Genomic DNA, 21029 nt, shown 5'->3' with positions numbered 1-21029 from the left:
GAAACCCCCGAAGCACTGGGAGAACGTGCAGACTTCGTGCACGTAGGGCAGGGCAGAGGCAGGAATCGAACCTCCAACCCTGCAGGTGCGAAGCAAGCGTACTAACCACTAAATGTCATGAAGTGAAGTACGCATCAGTTCGCAAATTCGTTCCGAATACTTTACAGAGCAGTTTTCTAGAAAAATCATTTCTTTATCGTTTCATGTGCTATATATTGATATCCATCATGTACTCTTATGTGAAAGCTTCCCAGTACATTTTGGAGCATAGCTGTGGGGATCTGCTCATTCAGCGACTACAGTGTTAGTATAATGTCAGGTGAGGGACGTCTGGGGTGCAGTCAGTGTACAATTCTTCCTAAGGGTGTTCAATCGGGTTGAGGTCAGGGCCCTAACCCTAACCCTAACCCTAGGCCACTCGAGTTCTTCCTCTCCAACCTTGGCAAGCCACGTCTTCATGGATCTCGCTTTGTACACCGAGACTGGAACAGGTTTGGGCTTCTTAGTTCTGGTGGAGGGAAACTTGCAACGCTACAGCATATAAAAACGTTCTAGACAACCGTGTGCTTCAAACACCGTGGCAACAGTTTGGGATAGAACCACGTATAGATGTGATGGTCAGGTGTCACCATACTTTTGGCTATGTAATGTATATATTTTTATTTATCTTCCAGAATAAAATCAAATGTAAATCCAACAATTACCGACATTTCTTCTGCAATATCCTTTACATGTTTCCACTCTGGTTTATAATGGTATATACACACACAACATATCAAGAAAACAGGCGTTTCTAGGATATATGACATGAATCGATTGGATTGTGCTGAGTGGGTGGAGCTTCAAACCCTCATCAAAGGTGTGAACATTGAAAAAAATATTGATATTTTTATGAATACACTTTAAGAGCAGACATCAATCAGATATCAATGCAATTTATCCAAAAATCTGAAGAAACATTGCATACGACTCTATATTTTGGTCACCCATTAAAGGAAGTTACTACACTGGGAGGCGAGTGCGCCTCCCACTGTCTGGGGTTTTAATTCACCTGCCAGTAATTACTACTATACACTAAACATTCCAGCTTATTATATAACAATCGTGTTTACTAATTACGTACACAAGAACCTACACACTGATGATCAACGAGGAATTCTCCTACTTGCGTCATACCTGAAGGTCCTGACTCTTGATTGAATGTTGATCGTCTGATGTAAACTCAGACCGGTTGATCAGACATGGGTTGGAAACATGGCGTCACAGCGAGTCCGGTTTTCTCAAGTCAGTGAGGTGATCTACATCTATACTATATATAGTATCTATACTATATTAATTTCATCAAACTGTGAAAACAATGACGCATTAAGATCAAGCGTCCTGAAGGATTTTCTTAAAGCAAACCACGCCAGCGGATCCTTACCCAGTCTCAGCTCCTTCAACGTTACTGCTAAACTTCTGAGCGTCTCCATGACGTCTAATATGACCTCCAAAAACCCGAGTCTGATGTTTGAAACCCAGATATTCAGACGGCTATCCAGTCTTGTTTACAACACAATAACTCAAGCTTTACATTTACAAAGTCAACTAATAACACTCAAGCACGTGACTCACAAACGGTGAACAAAAAGGATGGCATATTTGAAGAATTTATTGTTTGGTAAATTCAGAAGAAATAACTCCAATACAATGTTTAGAATTTTAACAGAACATTAGTGATGGAAAAATTTTGTTTTTTTTGTTTAAAAAAAAATGGGTTGGGGTGGGGGTCAGAGCATAAGAGAACAATGGAACCAACCAAATAGACAAATTAGAAAACAATTTGCAAATAAACATTAAAAAAAAAAAAAAAAAAGGAAAAAAAAATTTTCACAGTAGGTGATGACAAAAAAAAAAAAAAAAAATCCATTAAGCACAAATATTTTCTAAGTCAAATCCCACCAATGGGATTGTCCCCAATATTATTATTGACCACAATAAAAAAAAAATAATTACAAGTTTAAAAGAATCCCAAAACTCGAGCAGCAGACACCGAGGCTGAACGAGTTTGAGCAGGTGGACAGAGTTGGTCAGTCTTATGCCGAAAGGTCGCTTTTATTGAAACGCTCCTGATCGTAGACTTCGGCCACGACCTTGCGACCCGCGAACCACCGGTTGTTCAGGGCCTGGATGGCCTTATTCATTTCGCCACTGTCGGAGAACTCCACGAAGATCTTCACGATGATCTCGGCGTCGTCTTCTTCGCCCTGACGTTCCTGGTAGATGATGACCCGGTTTACGGCGCCGAACTTCCCGCATTCCTCGGTCACCTCCCCCTCCAGGTCGTCGTCGATGTCTTCAGGGCCCACCATGTTGCGCAACACCATTACTGTAGACTGTACATCAGAAAGACAAGAGGTGTCATATATATATATGGATTAAGTAAAGTTTGAACTCAAAGATTGCTCGTCTTCAGATGTAGCGCCGTTTCATTTGCACAACGATATACCATGCTAATGTAAAGCAGAAGATATAGAAATAGCACTGAAACACTGACATGAGGTGAAAATGTCTCGAAATCAGAGCCAAATACAGAATATCCAACAAGCAAATATATATTTATCTGCCAAATTGCTTTTGTATCATTGCAGACGTTAACATTTTGCTTTTCAACAAAGATGAAACACAAAACCGCAAGAGTAAGATTTTATACACTGCACACTGTGTCTCTTCACCCAGACATAAACAGTTAAACCTTCTTAATCGAAATGATCCGATTAGAGACTAGCTATCTTATTTCCATCATTGTAGATGTTGTGCAAACAGACCAGCTTCAATTTCCTGATGCTAAATGTGTATATGCACCCAGAGGACACGCTCTCACACGATGGAGGATTTTCTCTGGTGCTGTACTCTTGCTCTTTGAAGGAGTCATCCTTTCAAAAAGTCCAAGGTTAAGGTGTGTAAGCACTCTTAACTGCAGACTCATTTGCATTTTTAGACTTGTGCTGGTATTTGTTTTAGAAATGCAAATTACAAGGTGGTTCCGTAATTCGTTCCCCTACTTGACCTGGAAAAAATTAATTAAACTAATTTCTTGCCTGAGGTATGTTGCACGAAGCTAGCATGTTCGACTATGGACCAAAAATTGTTTATTTGCTATGAAGTAAAAAAAAACCAAACAAAAAACCCAGATGAATTGCCTTTAAGTGTGGTGATTCCATCATTTCTGCCAGAGGGTATATAAACTAGTATAGGAGAAAAAAACGACACGACAGATTGTGTCAAAATATTCGGCATCGTCACGTGTTAGTTTGCAGAAACAGCCAAACAATACGGTGCGCCTCGAATTAGAATCGCTAACGACTATTTTTTTTAGAATTGGGTAATTGAGTGAAATATTTTTCCATTTACAACTCGGTCAAATATGGGAAACGAAAATTATTACCCTATCAAAAACCATTCCAGACTGCCTGCATGTATTTTATTTATTAGCCATGCACTAGTTTGCGGTCATGGTCACAGCAGCTCTTTACTCACCCCTGAGTGTGTGACTGTGGGGCTGCCCTCACTGCTTCTGTTCTGCTCCTGCTCGTTCACGCTCCTTTGCTCCACAGCGTCTGCTCGAGCTTCGTCTTTCTCCTGCTGCTTGTCCTGTACCTCTCTCTTAACCTCGGGCTGCTGCGGAGTTGTGCTTGTTGGTGTTCCTGTGGACGTGGCACTGGATGTGATGGGTGGTGACGCCAGCACGGGGTTTACCAGGCCCACCTGAGGCACCACGGGCAGAGTCGGCCGAACAGGTGTGACACCTTGGAAAAAAAGAGTGCGGGGGCGGGGGTACACAAGAGATTAAGCAGTTCATAGAATAAATTCTAAACAGTCAATATTTTCTCCTGATAAATCTAGTGTCACACCTGTAATTAAGCCTGGGGCCTGGGCTGCCAGCACAGCCTGAGGAAGTCCCATCTGCTGGCTGAGGAGCTGAGCGGGAGACGCCAACGAGCCCAGCACGGATGCCCCTGCAACAGCCTCCTAAACAACACGTCACACACAGGGGGAACGCAAAAGACAACACAACTGTTGAAAAATGTCATGAAATTAGATTGTCAAAAATGCCAAAACTATATATTAACATGATAAGTAAAGCATGTGTAATCTTAATCTGGTGGACTTCTACTACATGAATGAACATCTTGACTCAAAGTCGCAATAAATCATGCGGCAAACTTCAAAGAAACAATACGCAGAGACCTGCCAACCTCGAAGGAGTAGAATGTGTAGTGCTGCCAAATGGGGATACAGTAAATAACACAAAACATTACAGTACACTTTCAATATAGTCCTTTTTTAAAAAAAAAATTGCTTGTCTAAATTTCCTTGACGAAACCATGATGTTTCAACGAGGCTGACATTTTTGTGCACCTGGTATCTACTAGAGGTTGACTGATTGACCGTTTTTGCTCATCAATCTGCACCGATAATGGATTACTGGGATCATCAGTTGATCGGCAAAAATCAACACCGATAGTTTTCCCAGCTGCGTCCTTTGTGGAGCGGCTGAAAAAAGTCCAGAGTCATTATACAGTACGAGAGCGGCCTCTAGAGGCGAAAGAAAAACTACCACTGACTAATTCTGTTGTGTTATTTGAAGTGCTTTTTGATTCATTTTGGACATCTCTATTTTTATTTATTTGGAGTGTTACTTTTTGGTTCAGTTTGGATGTAAACTTTTAAGTTAATATTTAGATATTTATTTAATTAAAAAAAAGTACAGTACATTTTCATGGTACAGTCAGTACTGTTTATTTTTGTAATAAAGTTCAGCAATATTTTACTTTGAAAGTTATATTTCATTCAATATCAATGTTAAAAACTCAGTTGATTAACTGGTTATCAGCAGGTACCGCCCAACTGTCGGTTATCAGTAAAATCCACTATAGTTCTAAATCTAGCATCCTCGATGACTGCACCATTTTTTGTCAGCATTCCTAATTATAGTTAACTATATACTTGTGAAACAGTAGCCAAGTTTACATCGACAGATTTTATGAACTCAAAATATTCTCCATTCCCCTGGACAGAAAGCAAGAGCACCACCTTTCAAGCAAGTCAAGGCGAGAGTAACTTCATTAGCACATCCTCCATTTTTAAATGTGGGGAAGAGGGGGTACTCTTTTGCAATATTTGTGTGTGATAACTCATACCAGTGTACTGTGATGTCGAGCTCCTACACAAAATGCGTGAATGCTGGCAGGTCTGGGGACAGCAGCACCTGAATGCTGAGCTGTCTCTCCAACAGAGCTGCGATCTCTCACCTGGGCTGTGATTTTAGCAGTGGCGGCAGCAGCAGCTACAGCCGCAGCAGGCGGCAAACCTCCGGGGGTCGTCGGGGTGAGCAGAGGCATGGGTGGGGTCACGGCCTTCCCCACCCTCAGGTACTGACCTCCCAAGTCAAACAGGTTCATGGAGGACACTGCGTCTACCGCTGACTGAGGCTTTTCATATTCTACCCACATAGACAGGAAATCGAAATCACAATATCCGATCGGAAGTCGAGCAATTTGGATCACGACGTCAAAACAACGTGAAGATGCATCAATTATTGCATTATAATAGACTAGGATTACCACCAGCAATGCTAACAAAATGACTAGCATGAGTGACTGTATCAAATGATTTGTGTATGTATGTAAGCTGCTTTTACACCAAGAAATGAGAATAGCTTTCCTTAAAAGCCAGTCACAGAAATAGCACAGCTCTCTGATTACTTAAGGTCAGGTTAGCCTTTGAGCTCCTCTCTACTTTTGCTCACCGATGAAGCAGTAGCCTTTGTGCTTCCCTGTGGTGTGCTCTCGGGCCAGCATGCAGGCTTTGATCTTGCCGAAGGCCTCAAAGACGCTCTTGATGTCCTCGTCGGACAGGTCCGGGTGCACCGAGGCTACGTAGATGCGATTGTATGCACGTGCTTCCTCTGCCAGCTGGTCAATGATGGGCTGTGCTTGTCCAATGTTACCTGGCCGCCCCACCTATAGCATACATAACAGCACAGGGGCTACTGAGCACCAGTGTACGTATATGAGCTTGTGAGGGTATGACGGTGTCGTCTGGGTGTGTGCGCACGTGTGATATCTGAAAATGTCTCTTAGATCACTGGTTAATGTCTGAATTCAAAATCAAGCAGAATATTGAGCCATAAAATTCTATTGTGTCTACTGACCTAAAACCCTTTTCTAACACTGTTTACTCGGATAGAAGGAGCTTATCAATTTTTTCCCCTTCATTCCTTCCTCAGCAGTGGCCACTGTCCCCATAACAAGAACCAGAAATTAGATAACCAGTGGTATGTTTATGTCCCTAAATGTCTCCGTGTGTAATGCGACTGCTACAGTGTAATGGTCAGTTGCGGCCTGTGCAGTGTCTGTACTGCAGGTGGGGCGGCCAAGCGACAGCAGCCAGGCACAGCCTATCATCCGTGCAGACTGGCCTGAGAGCAGCGTGCGAATACATCTCGCACCCAGACTCTGTAGTACCTACGGAAACAGGGCTCCAAAACAGAAAGCAGAACAACAGTGTGTCAGCAAGGACACACACACACACACACACACACACACACACACACACACACACACACACGCGTGCGCGCCTCCCCACGTGACATGCACCAAATTCACACCGGACACATCACATACAATTGCAATGAAAATTATTCAACCTCCACTGAAAATCAGGTTTACTGTCAAAATGTACAGACTTTCAGCTGTTTGCGATGAACAAATCAAACAAAAGCAATTTAAATGGTTAAACACAACGAATGCTTCAAATGTTTCCCCAAATTCAACTGAAAATGCAACTTATAATGATTTCTCCAGTTTCAAAGTTATTCCACCCCTGAACAGAATCCCTCACAACAGCACAAGTATACAAAACAGGTGTTGTCTCAAGCACACCTGATGCAGTTAATCAAGGGCTTCATTAGTTGCACTCAGGTGTGCTTGAGCTGGAATACCTGAACTATTCATATAATTAATCCCTAATTCCCTTGGTTTCGAACCCACCTTAATGTTCCTTCCACCCAGCATGACAGAGTTCATCTGCTCCAGAGCCAGCTGAGCAGCCTCAGGCACCTCGTACTCCACAAAGGCAAAGCCCTGCCAAAGACACAGGCAAAGTGATTCATTACTATTATTATTACAGTAAGATTTCTGTTTACTGCTGGGGTTCATCTATATTCCCAACTTCTACATCACCAGTACTTTAGGCTGTTTAGTTGTGATGTCAGAGCTTTACCATGTGTCCTCGTGGAAATTAGGAAGCATGACTATTCAACGACGACCGACTGATCAGTTTTGGCGATTAATCAGCACCGATAACTGATTGCTGGAACTATCGGAATTTTTATTTGCTCTTTGGAGTGTTACATTTTGGTTCAGTTTGGATGAATATATTTTATGTACTTTAATATTTCTTAATAGTTATATATATACACACACACACACACACACACTTTTTGGAAAAAAGTACAGAACACTTTCATGGTACAGTCAGTACTGTTCATTTTTGTAATAAACGTAAGCAACATTTTATTTCGAGTGTTACGCTTTCATTCAGCATCCATTTTACTATCGATTATTGGCAGGTGCTGTACAAGTTAGCTACCGGCACAGGTAAAATCCATCAGTCGCCCTGTAGTGGCTATACCTTGTGTTTCATTGTGACGGAGTCCCAGGACATGTCGATGCTCTTGATTGGGCCGAACGGCGCGAAAGCCTGCCGAATGGTGTCCTCGCCAAGCTCGTAATAGATGGAGCCCACGTAGACGCGGCACATGATGGCGAGAGCTCGCTGCCTCTGTGCTGCAACCTGGTGTCATGTAGGGGAGAGAGAGACAGAGAGAGAGAGAGAGAGAGAGAGAGAGAGAGAGAGAGAATACTGGCTGCTGAAGAATGTCCAAAAAAACAAGACAGCACAACACACAACACAGAAAAAAAAAAATGCCAAAAGAATCTTGACTACAATTTCAAACAAATGCCTATTTTCTAGTCCTCTTTGGGTTTCATATGCTTATGTGTATGAACTTACAACTTAAGCATAAATGCCAGGGGAGTTAGAGTAGATGCAGAGAAGCCCTTCTGTTTAACAGTGAGCTCAGGGGTTTTACTTTGAGCCTGCACAGCACACATTTCAAAACATGTACAGTTATGACTAACCTGGAGTGCAAAGATTCCAACAAGACAATTTCAACAAAACCATACCATCAAAACCACAATTATGAGCTGAAACCTGAGGTGCCTCCTTTGGTGGCTTTTGGACTTACGCTGGAATTCTCCAAGAGGAAGGGCGAATCTGCACAAACCACATAACCTAATAATTAATGTACACAGGGTTTTTTTCCCCCTCTTTCAATTACAAACGTTAGGAATATTTCCCTACCTAAATAAACCTATGTGACTCTCTTTTTTGGCTGCTGGGTGCTTTTTCTTGGCTAGCCTTCTTATACATCCCACCAAGCTGGCTCTGACAGATCACAGCATATTTACAAAGGAGACATGGATTTGCAACATCCCCAGCACACAACACACACACGCAAATGCTTGTTGGACATGGAGTCTATGTGTTAACGATCACTGTATGTGTTGATACATTTTAAAGGGTGATGATCATGAGTAAACCTGATGCTAGTGAAATATCCTTGACAAACTCCTTCTCTCACCTACACACCTGGGCCCAAATACAGTCCGCAGTACTACTGAGATGTAAATGCCATGTGAGACCTGCCAACCTGCGATGAAATGAGGGACCAACCACATACACATCATTCTCTGCACCCAAAAAAAAAAAACCCCCAGGGGAAATAAATAAATAAATAAATAAATAAATAAAAGTCCATGTCTACTTTTGAAATATGCTGAGACAAATGTCTGGTCATCAGCTTTGTATATCTGGCCTGGTATGTCCCTCAGTCATAGCATCAAAAAAAAAAATGCGCACAAAGAAAGAAATAGTTTAATATGCTATTGACCGATTGAAAGGGTGAGAGAGGATCTCCAAAGCCCATAGTCACGGCTGCCATCTGAAACACAGTAAAATGGAAAAGTGCTGAAAAGTAGGTTAGATATGTTTTTATTTCTTTTGCAAGACAGATATCAGATTCCAGACAGAAGAAAAGTGATGCAGTTGCAGTCTAATCTGTAACTGAATCGTTGCCTGTTTCATTTAAAGCTTCAACCTACCCCTTGATTTTACGTTATTAACATGAGCATGTCACTAAACCGCAACTGGACGACACTTAAGGCTGGCCGAAAGGACGACGAGCGACGGCGACTCGCTGAATTGGTGTTAAAAATGATGTCTTATGGACATCAAAACAGGAGAAGAACGAATACTAAAAATGTATATTGCTTGAAATATTTATTAAGACAAGAACAATATACACACTCAGTGGCCGCTTTAATACCCCTGCTCATTTGGGCAGTTATCTGATCAGCCAATCGTGTGGCAGAAGCAGCACAATGCATAAACTCAGCTCAAGTGTCAGTACGGTACGACTCAACTCGACTCGGTTTCCTTCGCTTGCTTTTCCACTAGTGTCGCCTCAACATGGGTGCCATCTTCCACTCGCCTTCACGCGGGAATAACGGTGTATTTGTACAGGGCTTCGATAATACAACGTCAGGCCGTATTCCAAACGCCTTTCCTGTTCACTGAGCACGGACCCTATTAAGGATGCAAAATAACGGCTCTATGTTCTAAACCCATTCGTAGTGCTCTATATGACTAAGTTAGGTTCAGCTGCGACAGGAGAGACTTTGATAAACGCCTGTTTGGAAATCGGTAACAAGCGAGATGTAAAAATCTAAGACAGAAACCTTTGTTGTAATTTTATCGGTAATGATACAAGATTTATAAAATTGATAGAACATTACTGTACGCCCAGTATGTATTAAATAACGAACATTTACTCAGGCAAAATACAGAACCACTTGTTAAGGAGAATTCCTACTTCCTCAGTGCGTGGCTCACATTTAGTATCGGCTCGGCTCGCCCGGAACCTCGACCAAGGCGGTGCTAAAAAAAAATAAATAACAAGTACCAGGTACTACCCACAATGGAAAGCCCCTAAAAAGTGAGCAGAGTCGAGTCGCACCGTGCACAAGTGCCATAACACAAAGAGTAACCACTCTTTACCAACTGTGTATGCAGAACATACGTCATGTCAAACCTTAAAGGTGGATGGACTACAAAAGCCGAAGACCACATCGGGTTCTGTTCCTGTCAGGCAAGAGCAGGAACCTGAGGCTACGGCGGACACAGTCTCGCCCTAACTGGAAAACATTTCCTGTTTATTTATTTAACCGACAACATGAGCTGATCTGTATCTGCAGGAGTTTATGGACTGTGCTGCTGTCATAGGATTCGCTGACTGGATACTTGCACGAATTAGCAGGTGTTCCTATTAAAGTGGCCGGTGAGTGCATAAGGAACTGTGAACCACAAATTTCTTTGTAATAATTTAATTAAGCATGGCACCATAGAAGGAGAAACCCTCATATAGGCCATACATCAGCGTTTCTCAGCGAATAATCCGCTGTCTCCTCCCACCCACTGTCTCTGACTCGAATGGGTTTGTAAACAGTAATATAAATAAATGAACGATTGAGTATTAAATGAAAATTTGTTTTTGTAGGTCAAGCCACTCTAAAAATCGTAAGAAGATTTTTCTTAAATCCTGGAGATAAAAAAAATAAACAAAACAAAAAAAACCAGACCACGTATGTGTCCAATGGCCGCTAACGTGAGACGCGTTTACGGACGTCAGACTTATGGACGACACACTTAACTCGGCAGTATTGCGGAACACAGGCTTTACCAGAGCGATATTTCTCTTTGCTCACCTGCAGGTTAGTAAGCTGCTGCTGTTGGTGAGCTATGGTTTGCTTCACCAGGACGCTCTTAATGCTCTGCTCCATAGCATATTTCTTCGCCTGCAGAGTGAAACGACAGAGACGGGTTAGCTTCGTGAGTGCAAGGATTGACGAATTCAAAAGTATAGACTAGTCATTTAAAAAAAAAAAAAAAACACATAAAAAATTAAATTATAAATAAAATAAAGAATCCGAATTTGATTGGCGAGGAGTCTGCTGAAGTAGACGAGTTCTAACGAGCTCCTACCACCACCTACAGCTGAAAACGTCCAGCCAGGTAAAAGATGCATTACTTCTGACTGTTAGCTGTTGAATAATAACGCCAGTTATACATCTAATTAAACTGTAAACAATTTCGAATGAGCGTCATCTGACAGCACATTACCCTCTGCAGTGCCTCCTGCTGCTCTGGAGTGAGGGGTGGCAGGCCCAGCTTGGAGCCTGTGCCTTGACCATTCTCCATCATCAGAGATTTGCCTCTCTAAAGCAACCAACACACACAGAGAGAGAGAGAGAGAGAGAGAGACACAAGTGTGAACATGTAAGTTATATCTTTAAACCACAGTGTGTGACTAATTGAAGCTTTCGCTGTTAAACTAGGTGTTGTACCGTTAAACAGTCTACTGAGGTGCTGGCGTTCGTTTTGTAACAGGCAGAGAGAAAACAATTTTACTACAAACAATCCTAGCATTCGTCAGTAAACAAGACTGCGGCAGTGGTGTTTTGTTTTTAGTAAGGAACCAGAAGTCTGGTAAACAACTACTTAATGATATTGACCTCCTCCCATTTGTTCCACCCAAAAAGCCCAGACCTTCTTCAGCCGCGTTTCCACTGAAATGACCCCGAACAATTATTCCCAGGAAATTTTTTCCAAGGGACCATTTGGTTCCTCCAGACCTCCGTTGTCTGCGTTTCCACGGTGGTCTACAGTACCGTGAAGATTAGGCAAATTAGTCCGGTGACATATGATGAGCCCTTGGCGAAGATACGAAGCCTTGAGGTATGCTACAATCAAACTGACTGACACAAAGTAAGCTGACTTTAATGATGTAATAATGTAAAATGTTTGCTTGTAGCAGGCTCTGATCGGAGCACAAACCTTTGAACAGTAACAAAAGAGTTTGCTGCAACCAAACTAGAGGTTAGGATACGGTGCTCTCAATGCTGCGGTCAGGGTTCGGTTCCCGGTCAAGGAGTGAATTTTTTTTTTTAACCTTTGGTTAAAACGGACAGTCTATTCTCCGAAATCTGACACTGTAACAACAACAAGCACAGAGGAGATTCGAGCTGTGCTGCTGTTGATTGTGATGTAGTACTTTGCTAAAAAGGTCATTGAGAAAAAGAGACGAACAGTGGTAGTAAAGCAAATTCAAAATGCTAGACTTAAAGTAAGCAAACGGATGACTGAGACGAACACACACACGAGGTGCTTTCCTGTGTGAACAATGCCCAGCTCGCTTAACCCACTTGATATTTTAAGTATACTTTTTCATTTTGGGTCACCGTTTCCAGTTCCCGCTGTATTTCGTCCTCGGCATAAATACTTAATAAGGCCTGAACCTCGTCCTCCTTCCATCTGTCGTATTTTTTAAGAAACTCCACTGTGTTCATTCGAATCGCAATAAACAACTGTTACTGTAAACGGTGGTTTACACTATCAATCAGCATGTTAAGCGCCACCCCCAAAGTTCCTCAACTTTGAAAAATTACCACCTCGCGAGTAGGGACTTTCCGAGCAGGAAATAGTTTACCCAGAACTTAATTTAGACCCTGGTTGAAACAATCCGCGGACCTCCAAAAGTCCCTAGTTCCTGGGGTAAGTTCTTGCGGTGGAAACGCGGCTTTATTTTCTATTGGCTCACAAGACTGAAGCCTGTGAACGCACAGGTCAAAGTTCACCTGGATAAAGTTGGCGCAAAGTAATTGCACCCCTGGGTCCCAATGGGCATACTTATAACTATTTAATAAACGCATTATTTTATTTACATGTGGCATCTGCAAAGCTGTGCACCTTGTTCAGCAGGAAAGGAGAAGCTGTATGGTGACTTTTTCAATCAGTCTGTTATTGTGTTAACAACCGAAGGAGCATTGTCTATTGAGATGTGACTATTTTAGCTTGATTTATATTTATGCCATTTTTTAAAATTTCCATTTGGATTCTCAAACAGGAAAAGGAACCCTGTGTGTGCACTCTATTTTCATCAGTGTCTTATAAATAAAGGTGTTTGGGACACCTCATGTAGTTGGCTTACAACTGAGTATTTAACCCACATAAACACACACACACACACATCACTATTCAACTCAAAAATATCGAGATATGACTTTTGGTCCATAATCGTCCAGCCCTGCTATTTAATACAGACAGTACGGCAATCGGGACGCACGTCTTTCATGTCCTACATCCTTCAGTGAATTGGCTTATCTATGGGCGATTACCCCCCCCTGTTTGGTCAGTCATATTTAAAAGAGCAGGAAGTGTAGTTTTACAGGTGGATGCTCCATCACGGTTGCATAAACTTTATGGCTAAACCGCACATGTTAGCAGCCCAGTGTCTACAATTTGCTGCTGAAAGCAAGGAAAGAAAACAATCAGGTTTAAAAAAAAATTTAAAAAACTCCAAATTGACATGCTCACCTACGAGGCTCCGACTGACTGAGGCGACCAGGGTTGAGATGGCGGTGGGGAAGTTTCCGGCACAATGCTCACTCACAGATTTTCAGCAATCTAAAGCTGATGAAACACGTCAAGAAACAATTTAACACACAACCAGTTTGTGCACAGAAATGCTTTACTATCAGTGTGCAAGCAGAAAAAAAAATTTAGCTACTGGGTTAAGAGTTATGGAGCACACAGAAACCTCATGGTACCGGGATCTCTTTTCGGTACACAACAGACGTCATTAACGAATGCCTTCGTCCGCCAGATGCTCCTGCGGTCTGACAGAAAGTCGTTCAGGCATTTTATCTATTACAACTGAGACGTGCCTTCCTGGCTAAAGCTGGGTTTACACCGTTATATCAGCGGTCTTCTGAGATTACTGCTCGTCACACGGAACGAGACGAACTCTACATCACAGCGATAACATGTATTTTCCATTTCATGTTAGATAAGGAAGATCCTCTGACCATAGACCCATGATTAAAGAAAATCACTAGGTTCTCTTTACTTCACCAAGGAAGCACTATCCAGGCTCGTGCGTAAAAACTATATCCGTTATAACTAGAGATGCACCGATACTAAATTTCTCAGCCGATACTGATAACCGATTATTCAGAGAGATATCGGTCGATACCGATAACAGATACCGATAGTTCTGCCTTTTATGCCTTCTTTTAAATTAATAATAATTAATTCCACAATTCTGAAGGAAATGCAAATAAAAAAACTTTACTCTCTGCATTTCAACAAGTTGTTTCACAGTAACTGGTCTCAAACAGAAAAAAAAACAAAACACATTTTGTTTGAAACGGCAAAAAACGTACCGTAACCCCAGTTTAAACCTGCACAAAAACACAATGTATTATGACGATATTGCTATACATAGTTAAACCCTGACCACAGAATGCTAACGTAACCCGACAGTTCTTCAGCGATATCAGTATATCGTGATACCGAGTAACACACGATATATCGCTCAGCTCTACAGTGACCCAGTCTGCTAATGTACCATGAGGCCATATCCCAAAGCAGAGGTCTCATTACCTCCACTTGTTTTTAACTCTACTAATAAACAGACTTTGATTATTTTAAAGCCGTGTAAACAGCAGGGTCATCAAAATAAAAAAAAAAAACACACACACCAAAAAAAAAAAAAAAAACCACAAACAAAAGCACCGCGCTTACTTGCATTAGCTAACCGGCTAGCGTTAGCCTCGCTGCAGCAATGGCCGCTAACGGTGCTGTGTTGCACAGCTCTTTCATACACACAGCTATATAAACATATCTGCATATACACCGAGTTTCCTTTGAGTATTTAAAGAGCACGCGGTTTAACAGGTACTTTTGTAGCAGCAACACGTTAAACTGAGGTTTTTATTCTTTTTTTTAAACACTGAACCGGGTTTAACGGAGTTAGCTCGCTAATGCTAGTGGTGTTTGAGTGTGCAGGGCCGCGTAGGTGTTCTCCAGCCTAGCAACCTCACTTCACACTCACACAGGAGGAAATATTTACCTCCACCTCCCAGATAATTCGATTATTTCTATACATTTTAATTGTAACTTATTAAACAACCCTGAATCTGTACAGCTATTTAAGTCATATTAACACCTTGCTAGCTGACTAGCTGCTAAGCGCATTAGCCGCTAACGCTAGTCCTGCTGAAACGCGCTAGTTTTTTGTTGAAGGCCTCATCTGAATACAATCAGAGCTACCGATACCTGCGAGTTCAGAAAAAAAGGCGCAATTTTAACTTGTGATGCAAATAACAGATCGAATCTACGAAAAAGTTTTTTAAAAAATAAATAAGAGTTTAGTAATAATACCGCAATGTGCTGCGTTACCGCCATACAGTGACAAGCAGCAGCCTCCTGAGTTCTTCTGTGAACTGCGCCTCTGTGGAGAGGAGGAAAAGTGCACCACCTAGCGGCCACACCTCTCACTGCCAAGAAAAGACCGTCCATCCATTTTCTGTTACTATATGTCTTCAATGAAAGCTCGTTTTAAACCCAAGAAAATATTCAAAAGGTTCCCTGTTCCCTGTTAAGGCTATTGGAATTGAAATAAACTAAAGTTTTGTTGTTGAAACAGATGGATCCAGCTTCTTGAGCAGGTCAAGTGCTTATTTGTGAACCTGTTTGTCCTCTTCTGTAATGGCAGGATAGTCTTGGGCTTTATTAAGTCATAGAAGAGCTTTCTCCTGGTCCTTGAGCATCATGTATGTCTTTCCAAGCATCAAAAGATTCTTGATATAATCAATTTTCTGTACTGCTTACCCTAGACAGGGTCAAGAGCAGCCTGGAGTGTATCCCAGGGAAGTTGGGGCACAAGGCAGGGCAGATTACACACATTACGGACAATTTGGAAATGCCAATCAGCTTACAATGCATGTCTTTGGACTGGGGGAGGAAACCGGAGTAACCGGAGGAAACCCCGAAGCATGTGAAAACTCCACGCACGCAGGGGGAGATGGGAATCGAGCCTCCAACCCTGGTGGTGCAAAGCAAACGTGCTAACCACTAAGCCACCACGCCAAAGGGTGATGTTATTGTCATTAAAACAACAACAACAACAACAACAAAACAATACACTCATCAGAACACCACTCTAATACTGGATAGGACCCCTGTTAATCTCACAACAGCCTCAATTTTTCATGACATGATATTGGAAACATTCCTTTGAGCTTCTTGCTGCAAGTTGACCTGATTGCATCACATACTTCCTGCAGATTTATCATCTAGGGTGCACGGTGGGTAAGGTGCACAAGTGTTCCTAATAAAGTTGCCAGTGTGCATATATTATCTTCATCCGTCGATTGCTGATATTCTTACAAGTTTTTTTTTTGTAATTGAAGATTTAAAAAATGACATTTATTTTCACAAAAATGAAGCTTCGTCGAATCAAATATGTGCATACTTAATAAAGCAACAACAAAAAAGGTAGTCTTGATGTTGTTAGAATAAAATTGTATTTCACTACGAAGACAGTCTCAAGAGACTCTAAATACTTACAGAAAAGTTTGTTGGAAAATCATTTTTCCTTTATTGTTTAATTATGAAAACACCACAAGTTATTATAAAAATGTATTTTTTTAAGTATGAAAACTAACAAAAATGATTAAGATTAATTAACATTTGGGGAAATGCCTCTGTAACATCCTTACAATTAGGGATGAGAGTGAAGATGTAAAATCTCATCAAAATGCAGGTCATCTAGATCAGTGGTTTTCAAAGTTGGGGCCGCGCCCCCTTGGGGGCCGCCATGGGGCGCCCGGAGGGCCTCAACAATTTGGTCGTAGCCAACTTGCCCATCCCTCCCACTAGTATGTTTTCTCTTTCTCACTCTCAGACAACCACACACACACACACACACACACACACACACAATCAATTCCTAATGTAATGTAATGTAAAGATGTAAGATGTAATTATTAATAAAAAAAAAAAGGGGGGGATATATTCAGAAGTCTGTCTTTTTAATGTGTTTTAAAGACATCTTGTAAAAGGGGGGCCTCGGTCAAATGTTAATGCCATTTGGGGGGCCTTGCCCTGGAAAAGTTTGGGAACCCCTGATCTAGATACTGAAAATGTTAGTTATGAATATATGGGGGAAATGATTTTGAGGAAAACGGCTTTTAAAATGTGGTTTATTGTATTTTCACTGTAGTTTCATAAGGTTTATAAAAGTATTTGACATGTCTATCATGCACATGTACATAAACTTCTTCCAAGTTGCCAAATTTAAGATTTAAGATGATAGGTTTTCGGTTGAGTTTTGTTTTGATACTTTATTTCTACAGTCTAAGAGAAGACTTGAATTACTATATGTAGATACAATTAACCCAGAAATCTGGGGAAAAAATTAAATAAATAATATGACCTTTCTACATGTAATGCCTTATCTTAACTGTAACCCTTTAGAATTCTCTATATATCTGAATAAATATGACCTAAAACATCATTAGATTTTCACACAAGTCCTAAAAGCAGACAAAGAGAACCCAATTAAACAAATGAGAAAAATATCATACTTGATCATGTATTTATTGAGGGAAATGATCCAGTATCTGTGAGTGGCAAAAGTATGTGAACCTCTGGGATTATCAGCTCATTTGAAGGTGAAATTAGAGTCAGGTGTTTTCAAATCATTGGGATGACGATCAGGTGTGAGTGAGTGAGCGCCCTGTTTTATTTAGAGTGTCTGGTCTCGTTTGTGGATGTGTATCATGGCACAAACAAATGAGATGTCTGAGGACCTCAGAAAAAGAGTTGTTGAATCTCATCAGGCTGGAAAAAGTTACCAAATAATTTCTAAAGAGTTTGGACTCCACCAATCCACAGTCAGACATATGGTGTACAGGTGGAGGAAATTCAGGACAGCTGTTCCCTTCCCCATGAGTGGAGACCAACAAAGGTCACTCAACGAGGTCACAAAAGAACTCGGGGTAACTTCTAAGCAACTAAAGGCCTCTCTCACATTGGCTAGTGTTAATGTTTATGAGTCCACCATCAGGAAAACACTGAACAACAACGGTGTGCATGGCAGGTTTGCAAGGAGAAAACCTACTGCTCTCCAAAAAGAACATTGCCGCCCCTCTGCAGTTTTCTAAAGATCCTGTGGACCAGCCAGAAGTCTACTGGTAAAATGTTTTCTATTGTTTTCTGACGCATCTGTTGGCAGATCGGCGAGCCTCGACCCATCCTTGCTCTTGAAGGACTCTGCCTTATTTGGTGGCTCCTTATATACTTTGATTAGACGATCGCCTCACCTGTTTCCTCATCACCTTAACTCCTCCCATCACTATTAGTCCTAAATTGCCCCCGTCCCAACTTTTTTGGAACATGTTGCATGCATCAATTTCAAAATAAACGTTTTTATCTTCAAAAAACTATGCAGTTGATTAGTTAAAGCATCAAATACCTCGTCTTTATACGTTTCCTTTTGTTTAAATACAAGTCAGAGTACATTTACAAATCGCTCCTCTGTGTTTTTTATTAACATTTTCCATTCTGCCTCAACTTTTTTTCAGAATTGGGGTTGTATAATATTTTTGCCCACATTTGTTTACTTTTAGGACTTGTGTGAAAAATTTTACGATGCATATTTATGCAGAAATCTTGTAAATTCTAATAGGTTCACAAACACTCAAACACCACTGTAAATCATTGGGTCCATCAGTGCAGATTTATTTTACAACCATAATCCAACTATTCAAATACTGGGAACATTATTTAAATGTGTGCAATAATACTTTGCCTGTTTATTGGAGCCAGAAAACACTCTAATTTCTGAACGTTCTACTCACAAGTGATATTTTTATTTAAATGTTCATTGGCCTTATTATTATTTTTTTTTTAAAGGCATTATTAAAGGTCAAATTTGGGTGTTTATTTTTCATCCGAAATACTAATACTTTGAAATTACTCTATTTTTTTTTTCTATTTTTTTTTTCTAAATGCTGTCAAATCTGATCAGAAGCTTTTAATCCACTCTGAGAGAGATGAGGATTAGGAAAGCAGTGCTGCCAACCTGCAGATAGAGCGTGAGTGAAAATAATGAGACGGACCGTCTGCTCGATTTAGGATTCCTACCGTTGAATGTATGAATGAAAGGAACTCTAAGTTTGTGCGTCTGGTGGTGAAGAATGGTTCAGAGAACTCTGCTGCTCGGTGAGTTGATGTGAAACGGACACAAACAGGCTAGCGTTAATTTCTGTGTATGTAAAGGCGGAATTTTGGCGGTGATGTGCTAAGATTATTTCATTTTTGACACACGACAAAGCCACACACGATGTTGAATGAACTCTTCTGGTGATTAATCGTAAGAGACATCTGGACAAGCTGGACTTATATAAACACTGCTGGTGTTTTGCTGTGGAGGAATAAAATCGAATGAATTTGAAATTCTTAGTCTTATTTATTAACAAACCTTGCTTTTTTAACCTTATGCTAAAGCCAGAATATGCTTTATGATTTATTGTACTGACAAAGCATGGATATAAAAAGTCTACACACCTCTGTTAAAATGGCAGGTTTTTGTGATATAAAAAAAAATGAAACCAAGATAAATCATGTCAGAACTTTTTCAATGAGGGGGGTGTACAATAACCTGGTTGCATAAATGTGCACACCCCTAAACTAATACTTAGATGAAGCACCTTTAGTTTTTATTACAGCATTCAAAGACTCAATCAGTTTGGCACATCTTGACTTAGCATTATTTTGCCATTCGTCCTTGCTAAAACATTCTAACTCTGTCAGATTGGCTGGGCATCTCCTGTGCACAACCCTCTTCAGGTCACCACACAGATCTTTGATTGGATTTAGATCTGGATTCCAAAATCTTGAACTTGTTCTGGTGAAGCCGTTCCTTTGTTCGTCTTGAGTCGTTGTCGAGCTTTGGGTCGTTGTCATGCCGAAAGGTGAAATTCCTCTTCCTCTCAAATGTTTTAGCGGAAGCCTTAAGGTTTTGTGCCAAAATTGACTGGTATTTGGAGCTATTCATTATTCCCTCCACCCCTAAAATCCCAGCTTCAGCTGAAGAAAAAACAGCCCGAAAGTCTGATGCTGCCACCACCATGCTTCACCGAGGGGATGGTGTTCTTTTAGTGATAATGTTGCCAAACATATCTTTTGATATTGTGGCCAAAAAGTTCAACTTCGGTCACGTCAGACCATAACACATTATTCCACATGGTTTTGAGAGATTGAATGTATTTTCTATTTATTTTTTGGTTAAAAAAAGGCTTCCATCTTGCCACCCTACCCCATAACCCAGCGATATGAAGAATTCGGGAGAGTGTTGGAGCAACTAGTACTTGCCAGAAACTGCTGCAACTCTTTTAATGTTGCTGGAGACCTCTTGGCAGCTTCCCTGACCAGTTTTCTCCTGATTTTCTCATCAATTTTAGAGCCAAATCCTGTCTTTAGTAGTGTCACCGTTGTGCCGTATTTTCTCCACTTGTTGATTATTGTCTTTGCAGTGTTCCATGATATATCCAAGACCTTGGAAATTTTTTAGAACCCTCTCCTGATTGATATTTTTCAACAATGAGATTCCGTACCTGCTGTGTAAGTTCTTTGCGGCCCATGGCTTTTCCAGTTGGATAATACAAAGATGTGAGGAAAATCCTATAGGAACAGCTAGACTTTAAAATTGGTTAATCAGGCACTTTAATTGATGGAAGGTGTATACTAATTAGTATTAAACATGAGTTTTAATGTGAGAGGTTGATTCTGAACACATTCCTAATTATAAAAGCGTGTGCACATTTATCCAAACTGAGTATTGTACATTTTTTATTTGTCATTTTTTCCCCTAAAATGATTCTTATTATTTTTCACCTCCATTTATAGGTAAATTTTCACATGAAAGGTAGAAAATGTTCTGACATGATATATATTGGGCTCTTTTTTTTTTAACATCACAAAAACCTGCCATTTTAACAGGGGTGTGTAGACTTTTT

At 40.9% G+C, this 21029-nt stretch overlaps 1 protein-coding gene across 6 annotated transcripts; it reads right to left on the bottom strand.

The window, feature by feature from the left end:
- Positions 1-1635: 1635 nt before the first annotated feature.
- Positions 1636-15480, bottom strand: puf60b (poly-U binding splicing factor b). 6 transcript variants are annotated; one of them, XM_053628186.1, is made up of 12 exons: positions 15388-15480; positions 13540-13635; positions 11287-11382; positions 10872-10961; positions 8999-9049; positions 7678-7839; positions 7035-7127; positions 5792-6005; positions 5295-5485; positions 3894-4011; positions 3520-3788; positions 1636-2375 (listed from the first exon to the last, which is right to left on the bottom strand). In XM_053628186.1, the coding sequence occupies exons 3-12, from the start codon at positions 11365-11367 to the stop codon at positions 2076-2078; spliced, it is 1569 nt and encodes a 522-aa protein (XP_053484161.1). In that variant the 5' UTR covers positions 11368-11382; positions 13540-13635; positions 15388-15480; the 3' UTR covers positions 1636-2075. The 6 variants fall into 6 exon arrangements, with proteins under 6 accessions (XP_053484161.1, XP_053484162.1, XP_053484163.1 ...); XM_053628187.1 differs by having other exon boundaries at positions 3894-4008; XM_053628188.1 differs by lacking the exon at positions 8999-9049.
- Positions 15481-21029: the final 5549 nt, after the last annotated feature.

This window comes from Ictalurus furcatus, chromosome 7, assembly GCF_023375685.1.
Source record: "Ictalurus furcatus strain D&B chromosome 7, Billie_1.0, whole genome shotgun sequence".
In the NCBI taxonomy this organism is placed as follows: Eukaryota; Metazoa; Chordata; class Actinopteri; order Siluriformes; family Ictaluridae; genus Ictalurus; species Ictalurus furcatus.
The sequence above is the reverse complement of the archived record's forward strand: the minus strand, read 5'-3'. Positions and strand labels throughout refer to the sequence as shown.

What these genes read in the sequence shown, in the direction of transcription:
- puf60b (XM_053628186.1), bottom strand. Translation starts at nt 11,367, where the DNA reads ATGATGGAGAATGGTCAAGGCACAGGCTCCAAGCTGGGCCTGCCACCC. An exon ending in CAAAGGCTACTGCTTCATCG is followed by an intron (nt 5,486 to 5,791) that starts GTGAGCAAAAGT and finishes CTATGTGGGTAG; the next exon opens with AATATGAAAAGCCTCAGTCA. An exon ending in CCACAGTCACACACTCAGGG is followed by an intron (nt 2,376 to 3,519) that starts GTGAGTAAAGAG and finishes TCTGATGTACAG; the next exon opens with TCTACAGTAATGGTGTTGCG.